We start from the raw sequence: 12,963 nt of genomic DNA, 5'->3' as shown, positions 1-12,963 counted from the left end.
ATCCCACTTCTGGGTTATCTATTTAAAGGAAATGAAATCAGTATCTCAAAGAGATATTTGCGTCCTCGTGTTTATTGCAGCATTGTTCACAATAGCCAACGTATGGAAAGAACCTAAGTGTCCCTCAATGAATGAATGGATAAAGAAGATGAGTGTGTGTGTATATATGTAAAAATATACATACACACACATCTTCTTTGTATACACACACACACACACACACACACACATACAGATTGTTCCCATACTGTTCAAGGGCCCCAACTTCTTCATAATCCAATCCAGTGATCCCAAACTACCACAGGGAAAATCTTAGTAAATTGATACTACCGCGAAGCACAGCTTAGCACGGCCTACTTGACCAACAACGGCTTCCTCACCGCTGACATCTTTTGAACACACTTTTTGAGCCTGGATTCCATGCTACCCCAGTGCAGAAGCCAAGGCAAAGCACTGTGCGCGGCTGATTTACGTGTGAGTGCGATCTCAGGGAGCAGTAGTGTGAGATGAGGGAGAGAACAAGGAAGGGAAGCCAATTCAAGGATGCATTACTCGGTTGGCTGCCACCGTGGGTGACTGGTGCTCAGTTCTGTCAAGACCTTCTAAAATGCCTTAGGAAATGCCTCTCCAAACTGTTCTGCTTTGGGAAATCAAAGGAGGAAGCATCTACATGTTGATTCTTTTTTTAAAAAAATTTTTTAACTTTTTATTTTTCAATTTAATTTTATAAATTAATTAATTAATTTTTGGCTGCGTTGGGTCTTCATTGCTGCACGCGGGCTTTCTCTAGCTGCGGCGAGCGGGGGCTACTCTTCGTTGCGGTGCGCGGGCTTCTCACTGCGGTGGCTTCTCTAGTTGCGGAGCACGGGCTCTAGGCGTGCGGGCTTCAGTAGTTCTGGCACACGGGCTCAGTAATTGTGGCTTGCAGGCTCTAGAGCGCAGGCTCGGTAGTTGTGGCGCACAGGCTTAGTTGCTCCGCGGCATGTGGGATCTTCCCGGACCAGGGCTCGAACCCGTGACCCCTGCATTGGCAGGCGGATTCTTAACCACTGAGCCACCAGGGAAGTCCGCCATTGATTCTTTTAATCCACTGGTCAAGGGTAATCCCCTGGGCATCAGTTGCCCCCCGTATCCTGAGCTCAGAGTGGGTCCTACGAGCATTCTGCACGGATGAGGCATCAGAGAAGCTCCACTGCCCTGGGCCCCGCAGAGCACCTGCCCAAACATGGTTGCGGCCCACGTGGACACAGTCACCGTAACAGCAGCTGGAGGAAGAAGGGGTCCGGAGGACTCTTGACGTGCACAGGAGTCCTGCGTAACTTGGCGCAGTGAAAGCCTCTGACGACATCAGAGAAAAATTTTAGTTGTCTGTTTTTGCCTATGTAGAGCATATTTTCCGCCAGTGCAGAAATTCAACTGGAAAAGCAATTACCGCACATTAATCAAGCTGATTTTAGGGCCTACTGAACCAGCATCAGGTTTTAAAATCCCTGATATTGTTGAGTATGCTTTCAACAGACATTATCAGTAACTAGTAAAATACAAATTCTTTTTTGTACTTTGTAATTTAAATGGGAAAGCACACCAAGAAATGACTTCATTTGAAACTAAAACAGCCCTCGCTGGCAGTCCACAAGCTTATTTACTTCATCTCTGGCTACTGCTGCCCAGGACATGTTCTGTGCTCTGGACAGATGCACACTTCACCCTGTATGACGTTCCTAGGCTTATTCCTTTCTCTGAGTCCTGGAAGCTGAGGTAAAGCAAATCTGACCTGGTCACATAGCTGAATAAGTTTGAGCAGGGCACGGTCTCTCAGAACTTCATTATTCTCATTTGCAGAATGGGGGAAAAGAATACTTAACTCACAAACCTTTTGTGAGGAGTAATCCTAGGTGTAAAATGCTTCGCGTAGTGCCTGCCACATGGTAGGCATTCGCTGTTACTTTAAGGTCCAGCTGAGAAAATAAAGCTAATTATGCAACTTTGAAGAGTGATGCATAGTTTGCCTTACACATTGCCTTCTGGCATTTCTGTGACAGTGAAAACATCATTGTTACTATTACAATTCTTGACAGGGGCTTGGAAAAGGTGAATGACTTGACCAAGGCTGACATTACGTAAGTGGCAGGGCCAAGCCCCAGGTCTTCTGACCCCAAGCCCCGTGTTCTTCGGACGCTCCACGCCAATCCTCCCCACCCCAAAACCCTTCCGGCGGTGCGGCTTCCTCTCAAGACAGGAGAGGCCTGGTTCCCAGCCCTTTGTTTAGTGCTTGATTCCGTAACGGCGTCCACTATTGTGTTTCCCGTGTGTATCTTGACTCCTCAGTTAAATGTAAATGTAGTTCCTTGAGTGTTTGAGGAGAGCGATTCAGGTTTGTTTCAGTTCTGTTTGGCTACAAGTCCTAACAGACTATCAAACACATACCAAATGCTCAGTAAATATCTAGTGAATTCAACTCTCTTGCTCGCTCAAAGAACATTCAGGTTATGAGCAAATTCATAAGTGAGGTGAAGATCGTATTAATTGTTTAGTAACACTTTAGAAAAGCAGGAGCCCCTAACCCTTCCAGAATTAAAAAAAAAAAAAAAAATCTTAGTGAAGACTACTGAATTCAGGGGGACCTTTGAATATTCCAGGCCTTGGGATTATCAATGCGCTAGCTCTCCGTTTCGCTCACTTAAACACTCTAAGCTGATTCATGAGAGGCTAGGAAACGTTTGGTCATGAAATGACTCCAAGTTTAACTTACCTGCTAGAACTAGGTCATACTATAAGTCTTAAGAAAAAAGTCATATTTCCATTCTGAGAAAACACTAATAATAGCTAACATTTAACGTACGCTTAAAAGCTAGGCATGTGCTAAAAGCTTTACAAAGAATAGATTTTAAATCAAGTTTAAGGCGCAATTTACATACAAATCACCAATTTAAAGTGTACAGTTTGATGAGTTTTGAAAAATGTATATATGTGCACGTGTAACCACCACTACAATCAAGATTCTACCAAACTTTCCTTTTTATTGCTGAATAATTTATTTCACTGCATGGATATCTCATAATTTATCTATTCATCTGTTAATAGACATCCATTTGTGGGCTATAATATAAAGGTACTTTGAACATGCATGTACAGACTATCGTGTGCACACGCTTTCATTTCCATCGGGTAAATACCCTAGAGTGTGACCGCAGGGTCATATGGTAAGTATATGTTTAACTTCACAAGCAACCATCAAACTGTTTCCCAAAATGGCTTTTTATATTCCTACCAGTAATGTATGAGCATTCCAGTTGGCAACGCTAGATTTTGCTGGCTTTTTTCCCCCTTCTATTTGTTTTTTTATTAAGGCTGAATTTAAAACCACTAAGACTCACCTACACACTTCTGAGGATTTCTGCATTCACTTGCACAGCAAAAATCAAGATACAGAACGGTTGCATCACTCAGCGAAATTCCCACACGCCCTTTTGCAGTCAATGCCTATCTCACTCTTGCACCCCGGCAACCACTGTTCTGTTTTCCGACCTCATGGTTTTGCCTTTTCCAGAATGTCACATAGGTGGAATCATGTGTATCAAATCAACACGCTGTACACTTTAAACTTACATAGTGTTGTATGTCAGTAATATTTCCATTTTAAAAACAAAAACAAAAACCTACCTTTGTGGAGTTTACCTTCTGGGGCGGGGCAAGGAAAAACAAGAAGCAAGTGTATGTTAGTGATGGTCAGTGCCGCGTAGGAAAATAAAGCCGGGCCAAGGGGACAGGCTGCTGGCTGGTGTGGGGAGACGGGGACAGGCTGCAGTCTTATACGCAGTGCAAGGGGGAGCCTCTAATAAGATAAGATCTGAGCGGGCCTGAAAGAGGTGAGGGAGGAAGCCGAGAAGCTGGGGAGAGACAGACGCGGATGGAATAGGAAGTGCAGAAGTCTCGAGACCACAAGCGCGTGGCAGATTCCAGGAACAGCGAGGACAGCGCTGGAGCTGGAGCAAGCAGGTGACGGGATGGGAAAGACACGGCAGGACACGCAAGGCCTTGCTGGGCACAGTAAGGGGTCTGGCTGCCACGGATGGGGTGAGAGGAGGAATGGCAGGAGGGCCGCCCAGGCTGCTGTGACGAAGTAGACAGGTGCAGGGAAGGGGGAGGGGACAGCAGCTGCGAGCCATTGAAGGAAAAGCCGGGTGTGGGGTGTGGGGGGTGTGGGGTGCGGGGGCGGGGGTGTGGGCGAGCGCGTGCACGGAGCCAAGGTTTCCCTGTGGCTCGGAAAACCGGAAAGGCGGGTAAGCCTGTAGGACAGCAGGCTGGACGGTCGAGGAAGGAGTCAAGTTTGGATACGTTCAGTCTAGAGAGAATCTGAGTCATGGGTCAGATGTGCCAGGCAGGTCTGGGCTGGGAATCTGGGACTCGGCAGCCAGGGAGCAAGTGTGAAGAGGAGAGGCCTGGGATGGAATAGGGAAGGGACAGAAAGCAGTCAGGTGTGGATCGGAGGTGCTTCGTGGAGAAGCAGAGCCAGGGAGCAGGCTAGAGAACCACGGCAGGTGTGGGTGTCTGTCGTCTGTCACAGACGCAGTTAAATACATGAGTCTGCAGCTCAGGGAGGAAAGAGGCTGGACTTGTGAATTTGATGGTCACCAGCAAGACTGGGCAGGGCTGCTCAGCGAATGGGGGTTGATAAAGGAATAAAGAAATCTGAGGACTGTGCCCGAGAAGTTTCCAACCCTTCAAGCGGCATTTGTGATTGTGGGTTTTGCTTTTTGAAATTCATGCAGGAGAAGATGGCTGTCAACAGAGCAGTCCTCTCTCCGAGCCACTTAACTGCTACCGTTTGCTCAAGCTTTAGACCAGCCTGGGAGCGTTCCTCGTGCGTGTCCCTCAACTACTGCATCAGAACCAACCGGGGACACCTTGTTACAATCGAGGATTCCATGTTCCACCCCAACCGCACCGAAACCACCTCGGGGGCCAGACCCCGAGAAGACAGAAAACTCCAGACGATTCTCACACACACGAAGTTTAAAAGCACTTCATTAAAGGCAGGGAGAAAGAAGCAGAAGACAATCGGAGCGGAAGGGGAAGACAGGTAAGACCGACGGCAGTGACACAGCGGGGACTCTCGCTAGATCTGGGCATCCTGTGCATGAACTGGGGCGGGAACACTGCACATGGAAACACGGATTCAGCTCCTAAAGATTACCGTTACCGTTAGGGTCAGGCCACTCACTATCGGAATTCCTCAGTTCTTAACATGTTTTAGAATAGTTTTATATGAATGAGTTGAATTTTTAAGAAAAGGAATGTGGTAGTTTCTTAATCTTCTGTATTTTGTGCTGAAGGAGGGAGTAAAAATAATTATTTGGGATAAAAGAGTCAAGGTGGGCTCAGGATATCACAGAATTCGGCATTATTCTAGAAATGGAAAGGCTCATTATGACTTCTTTCAATTAGAAAGGTGTCTATTTCACATCTTGTATTACAGCACTAGGTGTAACAGAGAAAAGAATCCGTATCTAAACCATAAGTCAGTACTTGATTATGGAGGCAGAAGATATAGATATTATTAAGGAAAACAACTGAAGAGATTTATTTAGAGGCCACCTGTTAAGGCACATTTTAAAATAAAACACCTTTGTGTATATAAAAATACAACTGACTCCATATTTTGATTTATGAAAAATAAATTTATTACATAACACCTTGTTTTTAACAATGTTCAATTTTTTTAAATTCAGAATACTTGTGTCATTCATGTAAAATAGTTTGATACAGTACATTGTATGTTATAGGTTTTCTTTTTCCTCAAAAATTCTAAGGCTCTCCTACTCCTTCTCCTTTGCTGAAGTAAGGGCACCCTAAACAACGTGCGAACAAGTTTTAAAAAAGAAAATGAACTGAACAAAATTTTAGTAGCACTACACCAACCAGCTTTAAAATCAGGACAAAATATCTGAATTGGATGCCGCACCTTTTTAAGGAAGTTATCATTCATGCTTTTTTCATCTTTAAAGCATGCTCACAAATCAGCAACGCCAACAGGAAAAATAAAACACTGTCTATGACAATCATTTTAGTTTGTTTGCTGAACCAAACAGGTTTATATCAATGACAACATATTTAATTACTATCAATAGCAGCTTTAATACCAGTCAAGTCATAGATTAAAAGTGAAAACAAACTCATAAGTTGGAAATCAATCTTTGGGAGTTTTGAAACCTTCCTGGAAAAACTATGTGGCTTCTTGTACTTTCAAAAAATTCCAAGCAATATTCTTGGTCAAAAAACACTGATTAATGTAGAAAACGAATCAACCCACTGTTAAGACACTAAAATGAAAGGTGTACCGAAATAATCTCATTTTGAGTCTTGGTTACTTTGTTAACATATACTGTATGTTTCAAGTACCAGTTAAACTTTTGTGTGTGTGTGTGTACTATTGGTCAGATAATGTTGTTACACTGGAAGAATTCACCACATACAACGACAAATGCTCGCCCCTAGCACGTTTCACAGCTTCAACTGCTACAGACTGTCACTGAAAAAAATGCATTGGTCAGTCTGAACCATGTCAAGTAAACTATGGAAGTAGCAAACCCACAACACAAACTGTGCTAGCACTTTCTTCTCAAGTCTAACTCCAAAAAGGTACAACTTGGAAGCCACTACCCCAATCTGTGAAAAGTGGTGGAACTCGGCTACCGGACATTTGACTACGTGGCTGCACAGTACATTCTCATGGCCCGTTCCAGGTTCCCGCCGAGAGCCGCAGGCAGCCCTGCAGCACAGCGACAGTGCATGGACAGTATCCGACGCAGCTCAGTACCGGTGTGTCTGATGAGAGTACTGTGGAGGCTGCTGGGAGGTAGCTGAGTATCCCATGCTGCTCTGTGGCTGTGATGTGCTTGGTCCAGGGTTGGGGTAGGCAGCGTGTGGATTGGAACGCTGGAAAAGGAGAGGGAGGGCAGATGTGACTCAGGCGTTCTATGCGCCGGCTGTATCCTGAGCCAGCAAGGCTTATGTGTGTTTGAAATGTCTTCTATTTTACGGCAGTAAGAATTTTCAAAGTCTTGTGCTACGTATTGGCTTTAGAATTAAAATGACAAAACCCCCACATCTTTTAATATCAGCTTTTCTTTATGAAGGTCAGGAGTATTGCTGGTAAAATAACACTAAGCCGAGTCTTACTACTGTGCTGTGCAGTTCATTTTTTTTTTTTTTTTCTATAACAGGAACTCCCTTTTACGCTGTTTTGTATCTACCTGATAAATAACGACTAACTTGCCTGGGATGCTTACTCTTGAACTTAATGATGTGTACATTAGGAAATTCAGAGCTAATCTACATGCTTGTTTCTTCAACAGAAAACTCTCAACACACACGCATGACTAAAGAACAAAAATGAATATGACAAAAAAGGGTACCGCAGAATCATTTCTTCAGCATTAGATATTTTTATGCCCTTTACATTAATGAATCTCACTTTCTGCTACAAGTGATATACAAAAGTAAAGTTACAATTATTAAAATGCAGGAAGAGTGGTATTCTCAATTCTAGAAACAGCACAAGGGGCAGAGTTCAGAGTCCTCTAGTTTTGATCTCTTATATTCCTATTCCCACTCCTGCACCTCTCTCTCATACTGTTAGTTCCCCAAGACAAACACTACGAAAGATTAACCATAATTAAATACTTTCTTCTTTCAAAGCGTGTTTAATAAATCATGTAACTTGAAATTCTGCCAACCCTATAGCAAAAATAACATTTTAAAAAGAGTGGACATGTGAAATCGTAGTCAGAAACGCTATTTTTGAAACCACCCACAAAAACCACCACAATGATAACTTCAACAAACAGAAGCACAGCAACATGCTCCACCCGGCTTCATGTTCACGCTCAGGATGCACCACCTGAGCGTGCAAACAATCCTTGTGCCGCCGAGAGGTGCGTGCCTTCCCTCCAGGTGGGGAGGAAAAGGTACCGGAGCAAACGTCAACCCGCAAGATGCCGGTTTGTGAGCTTTTACCGGAGGAAAATTACGTCTCGGGCAGACAATGATTCCCAGGGTTTGGTGGGCCAGACCTCCCGTTAACCATAGCAAAGGGTTCACATCTCGTTCTTGAGGTGTAGTCGCAGGCTCTGGGAGCCGTATTAGTTTACTAAGACCTCTTTCTCTATTTTAGTAGGGAAATAACTCTAATCGGTCAAGTTTTCAGTATGCTTCCACACTGAAATCCAGATCGGGTTGAGAACAGGATTAGAACCAGCAGGGAGGTGGTACACGATGTTCAAAATGGGTCTGTCTGCAAAGGACCTGACCGTGTCACTTGAGAGGATCCACAAGTGGCATCGGAGCCACCCCCAGCAGATCTGAGTCTGCGTCCTGAGTCTACCTCCAGCTCGTGGGGTGAACGCGGGAAAGGGGTTTAACCTCTAGAGCCTCAGTTTTCTGAAACGGCAATAATGCTGACCTCACAGAGTCGTAACGCTCGGAGGAAATGACGTGTGTTTCATACTTAGTAGAAGAGCTGGCACATGGTAAGTACTCAGCAAGCTCTCCCACGAGTACAGTCACCACCAGCAGCACCACCGGCACTCAGGAAGTGTGTCCTGTGCACTGCGAACGCTACGAAGAAGTCTAATGATGATGACGATGGTGAGAACGAATAAGGCGAGCGGCGCCATCTATGAAATGCCCGTCAGTCGGGCCGGCCGCCGTCCTCGGCTCACGTCCGCTCATGTAATCCTGACCACAGCCTCACGCTGACCACTATCCACATCCATCCGACAAACGAGGAAACTGAGAACATCTGAACCACCTACTCAAGGTTGCGCAGAAGGCAGTGGCGGGGCTGGGATTTGGAAGCCTGAGTCCTGAATCACTGTGGTTTCAGGAACGACAGACGTCACTTCCCGAGCGCCCACCATATGCTGGGTGCTGGAGTTCACCACAGCTGTTCCCACGGCAACGGCGGGTCAGGCTGGCTTCGCCCGTCTCGTGTCACAGGTGAGACACTAAAGCCTTGTCCGAGGCCCCAGAGTTAACGGTTGGCCTAATTTAAGTCTGATCGCGTCAAGCCTGGCTAAGCCCCCCTACCGTGCCACCAAGTACTTCCAACACCAACAACTCTTCATGTCCACGTGCTTCCCCGGCATGTGAAGGCCGGGACGCATTTTCCAGTGGGCACGAGGCCACATGCAACACTACATGGCAGGTCAACGCGAAACGGATGGGAAGTACCTGATAGTCTGAGGTCATGACCAGTCCGCCTGAGGTAGTGGTAGGAGGGGCGACTCTCACTTTCTTCAGCGGGGGCCCCTGGGTGTGGCCGCTGTCTTGATTCCCTGGGTGGCCGGTCCCGTTCGTGTGGTTGTTGCCCTGCTGCTGCTGCTGGTGGTTCTTCTCAAGTGGTCCAGCACAAAAACAAAGTTCAGCTCAGGGGGAGAACAGGACATGTCCAAGCCAGGAAATGGCAGCGGGGCACCGAGTTAAACGAGAAGCGGCCAGGCGTGCTTTAATACTTACTTTGTCTCCTTTGTCGTCAGGCTCCTCTTCTGTTAAAAACTCTCGCTTGGGGTAAGGGATTTGACAACCGGCAAAAACGCTGATCATAAGAAAAGAGACAAGTGATTTCGGGTATGCTAATCAATATTTCAAATGCTGCATTTAAGTGGTTTTTGTTTTCATCCTTTAAGATGGACTCTCTGCCTGCTTATTTGTGATATAAGCACCTTTCATGCCGCTGTGACACAACGACTCTCTTCTTCTAAGCAGTGATGTCACGGCAGGCCAGGGGAGGGCTTTTCATTGTATAAAAATAATCAATAATCATCTGATAGGACTCAGCTTTCTTCTTTGATCCCAGGCTCCTTTTTTATCACCACAACCAAAAGATAGATTCCAGCTGGAATGTCATTATTTTACTCTCCAAACTGCATTTAAAATGAGAGTATGGAAACACAAATATATTTGGGAATGGAGTTTGCAACTGGAACACAATACTGTAACTGCAAGCAGTGAGCCAGCTCGGGGAGTCTGAGGGAGTGACAGCTGTAAAACCCCTGACGACACTTCAGTCATCAGAGCTCATTTTTCACTTCTCATAAGGATTTCCTTGGGTCCCCATGTAAGAGCGATGGCAACTTGGAGCTGACAACTACAAGAAAGCGTGCACCAAAAAAGTCTATCGTGCTAGTGAGTTAATAAATTGATCACTTACTCTGATGTAGGAAGTGGGTCTTCTAGGAAATAGGGGTCCTGCATAGCCTGCTCTGAGGTAATTCGCTTTATTGGGTCCATGGTAAGCAACTTCTGAAGCTGAAACCACAAATCATAAACACATCACCGCATTACTTCTCTTAGTTTTATACCCTTTGGCACATTTTGGGGAGGCATATGTTTTTTGATGAATAACACCAGAATTTGGAGGGTATTTATTCCCCCAAACTAACAAAAAAACATCTCCCAATTGTTCCATTTAATGTAATAATTCACATTTTAGTCATCCTAAGACTCATTATCTCACTTGGTTCTCCTACAAGAAGTAACTAAACTTATGTCTTCTTACTCTAAACCAATGACCTTTTCCCTAAATTGCTATATCCAATTTAAAACGGGACTAAAATTCTTGTATTTTCTGCTAAGGAGAAAACTTATTATAACACAAATAATACACCAGCCACATGTGGCTATTTAGATTTAAATCTAAAAGAATTATAACCTAATTAAAAATTAATTAATTAATAACCAATTAAGAAACCAGTTTCTCAGTCATGCCAGCAAGCACACGTGGCTGGAGCTGCCCTACCAGACAGCGCGGCCGTCCGAGTCCTCCTGACAGCGCTGCGCTGGTCTGAATAAATGTGGTGGCTGGCACAGAGCTCGTAGAGTGCAGAGGTGTGGCTATGAATTTATTAGTTGACAGATTCTGAACAAGTTACTTAACCACTTTGTAAGCCCATTTCTCAAATGGAGATTAAAAACAGTACCTTTTATCATAAGTTTACTTTCAGAATTAAATGAGTTAATATGTGGAAAGCAATTATAACAGTGCCGGGCACAAAGAAAGCACTATATAAGTGTTAGCCATTATTATTACTACTACTACGTAAAGCAATGTCACACTACTGTGAACTCAGTATCTTTCGGCTGAAATACAATTTACCGAAGGCTCTATGAACTAGAGTATTTGACGTTAATATGTGATTTAAGAGATGATCTAAACAGCAGTCTCTCAGCTTGTGATCTCTGATCTAATGCAGTGTTTTCCAGGCTTTAGAGTATACCAGAGTCATCCCTGGAGCACTTCCTAACAACTCCCAGATGCCTCTGGTGCTGCTAACCTGTGACCATGCTCTGAAAACCAAGCGACTAGCAGACATGCGGAGACAGTGGGAGATGACACAACCAGAGAACAAACGGACAGAACATATTTTTAAATGCAGATGAAATGCTGGGATGCTGAGACTTTAATTTTAATGAGCTGATATTTCAGTGGAAGCACAATTTATTTTGAGATTGAAAGGAAAAGCATGCATTTGCTACTTAAAATACTCAACAGTTTTAATGGAATTGTATTAGAGCTTTCAGATGGAACCACCCAAGATAGGTCACCCTAGTAAAAACAAGCAAGTAAGCTGTAAAGGAAGCCTATCTCTACAGTTTTAGTGGTGGTGGTAGCGAGAGTCTCCTCAGACTAGACTGAGTAGCAGTGAATTGGGGGGACGTAAGATAATTCCCCTAAATTGTGACTTTTGTTCTACCACTATTATCATTATTTTGTTAGAATAAATAAGGCCGTAACGTTGAAGGATCTAATTTACCTTCCAATTTGGGTACTATTTTAAGTACATTATAAGAAGCCATGATTTGGACAATAATACACTGTGTGGTAATACGGTCAGTTAAGCACTGCTTTTTAAATTTTTGATTAGATATGAAAGGTATGATACACAACATGATAAAAAATTACTGAAGAAGATGCAGAAGCAGAAGAGGAGAAGGAGAAGAAAAAGCAGAAATACAAGAAATATTTGCCAAGGGACCTGGTACTGTAATAAAGGAAAGCTTAATCCTTTCAAAGTAAAAAAAATTCCCATTTAATGAACTCATTTAAAAATACTGGGAATAAAGGATTAAAAGAATTTAAAGCCAAGCAAAATATAACTCGCTTCCCCAAATTCCCCCTTTATATTACTTTTCTGAAAACCATAAAACTGAAAAACATTTTTAATTGTTACGATGTAAAAACGGAAAGTTTATTGTACACAAGTTTAAACTGACAATAGTTGAATATACTGTCACAAATTACCTTGACAGTGCAGATTCATTTAGATTCTAGGTCAAATCATTTTTCCATTATATACTATCTATATACTACATTTCTCATATTCTTCCAGAAAAAGCACATAAAGGTCCCTGAAGGACCTTTAAGAGCCAAGTTTATAAGAGGTAAACTTATAAAGAGGTAATCTGTAAAACTTATTTCTGAAGAGTGGGATTGTTTTCATCTTGATTCTTCTTTGAAATTTTAAAATAACTGATGAAAACCAATAAATGGAATTTTAAAAATGACTTGACAGACTTGGTACACTGACTCTCTTTAGAAAATCGAATGTAACCAAACATTAAGTCTGTGAATTAATGTTTAGAAAAATTAGTATTAATTTTTCTAATTAATTAGGAATTCTAATTAATTTTTCTAATTAATTAATGGGTTTAGAAAAACAAGTATTTGATATCTTTACTATACGCACCAACGAGATCTCTGCATTAGTATTACTATTAAAGAACTCTAAGAGTGCTGAGTAACCACAGAAATTGACTCAAGAAAGCCTCAGGGGGCTTCCCTGGTGGCGCAGTGGTTGAGAATCCGCCTGCCGATGCAGGGGACACGGGTTCGTGCCCCGGTCCGGGAAGATCCCACATGCCGCGGAGCGGCTGGGCCCGTGAGCCATGGCCGCTGAGCCT

General features: G+C 43.6%; 1 protein-coding gene across 1 annotated transcript in view; it reads right to left on the bottom strand.

Moving 5' to 3' along the window:
• Positions 1-5,660: 5,660 nt before the first annotated feature.
• The window catches only part of CDK8 (cyclin dependent kinase 8), a 105,726-nt gene continuing 98,423 nt past the window's right edge, over positions 5,661-12,963 (bottom strand). Inside the window, exons 10-13 of the mRNA XM_024125839.3 lie at positions 10,214-10,311; positions 9,520-9,598; positions 9,235-9,393; positions 5,661-6,939 (exon numbers count right to left, since the gene is read on the bottom strand). Coding sequence (XP_023981607.1) covers positions 6,814-6,939; positions 9,235-9,393; positions 9,520-9,598; positions 10,214-10,311 — 462 coding nt within the window. The 3' untranslated portion in view covers positions 5,661-6,813. The remainder of the gene's footprint in view (positions 6,940-9,234; positions 9,394-9,519; positions 9,599-10,213; positions 10,312-12,963) is intronic.

Source organism: Physeter macrocephalus, chromosome 13 (assembly GCF_002837175.3).
Source record: "Physeter macrocephalus isolate SW-GA chromosome 13, ASM283717v5, whole genome shotgun sequence".
Classification (NCBI taxonomy): Eukaryota; Metazoa; Chordata; class Mammalia; order Artiodactyla; family Physeteridae; genus Physeter; species Physeter macrocephalus.
Note: the sequence above shows the minus strand (reverse complement) of the source record. Positions and strands in the feature narration are given on the sequence as shown.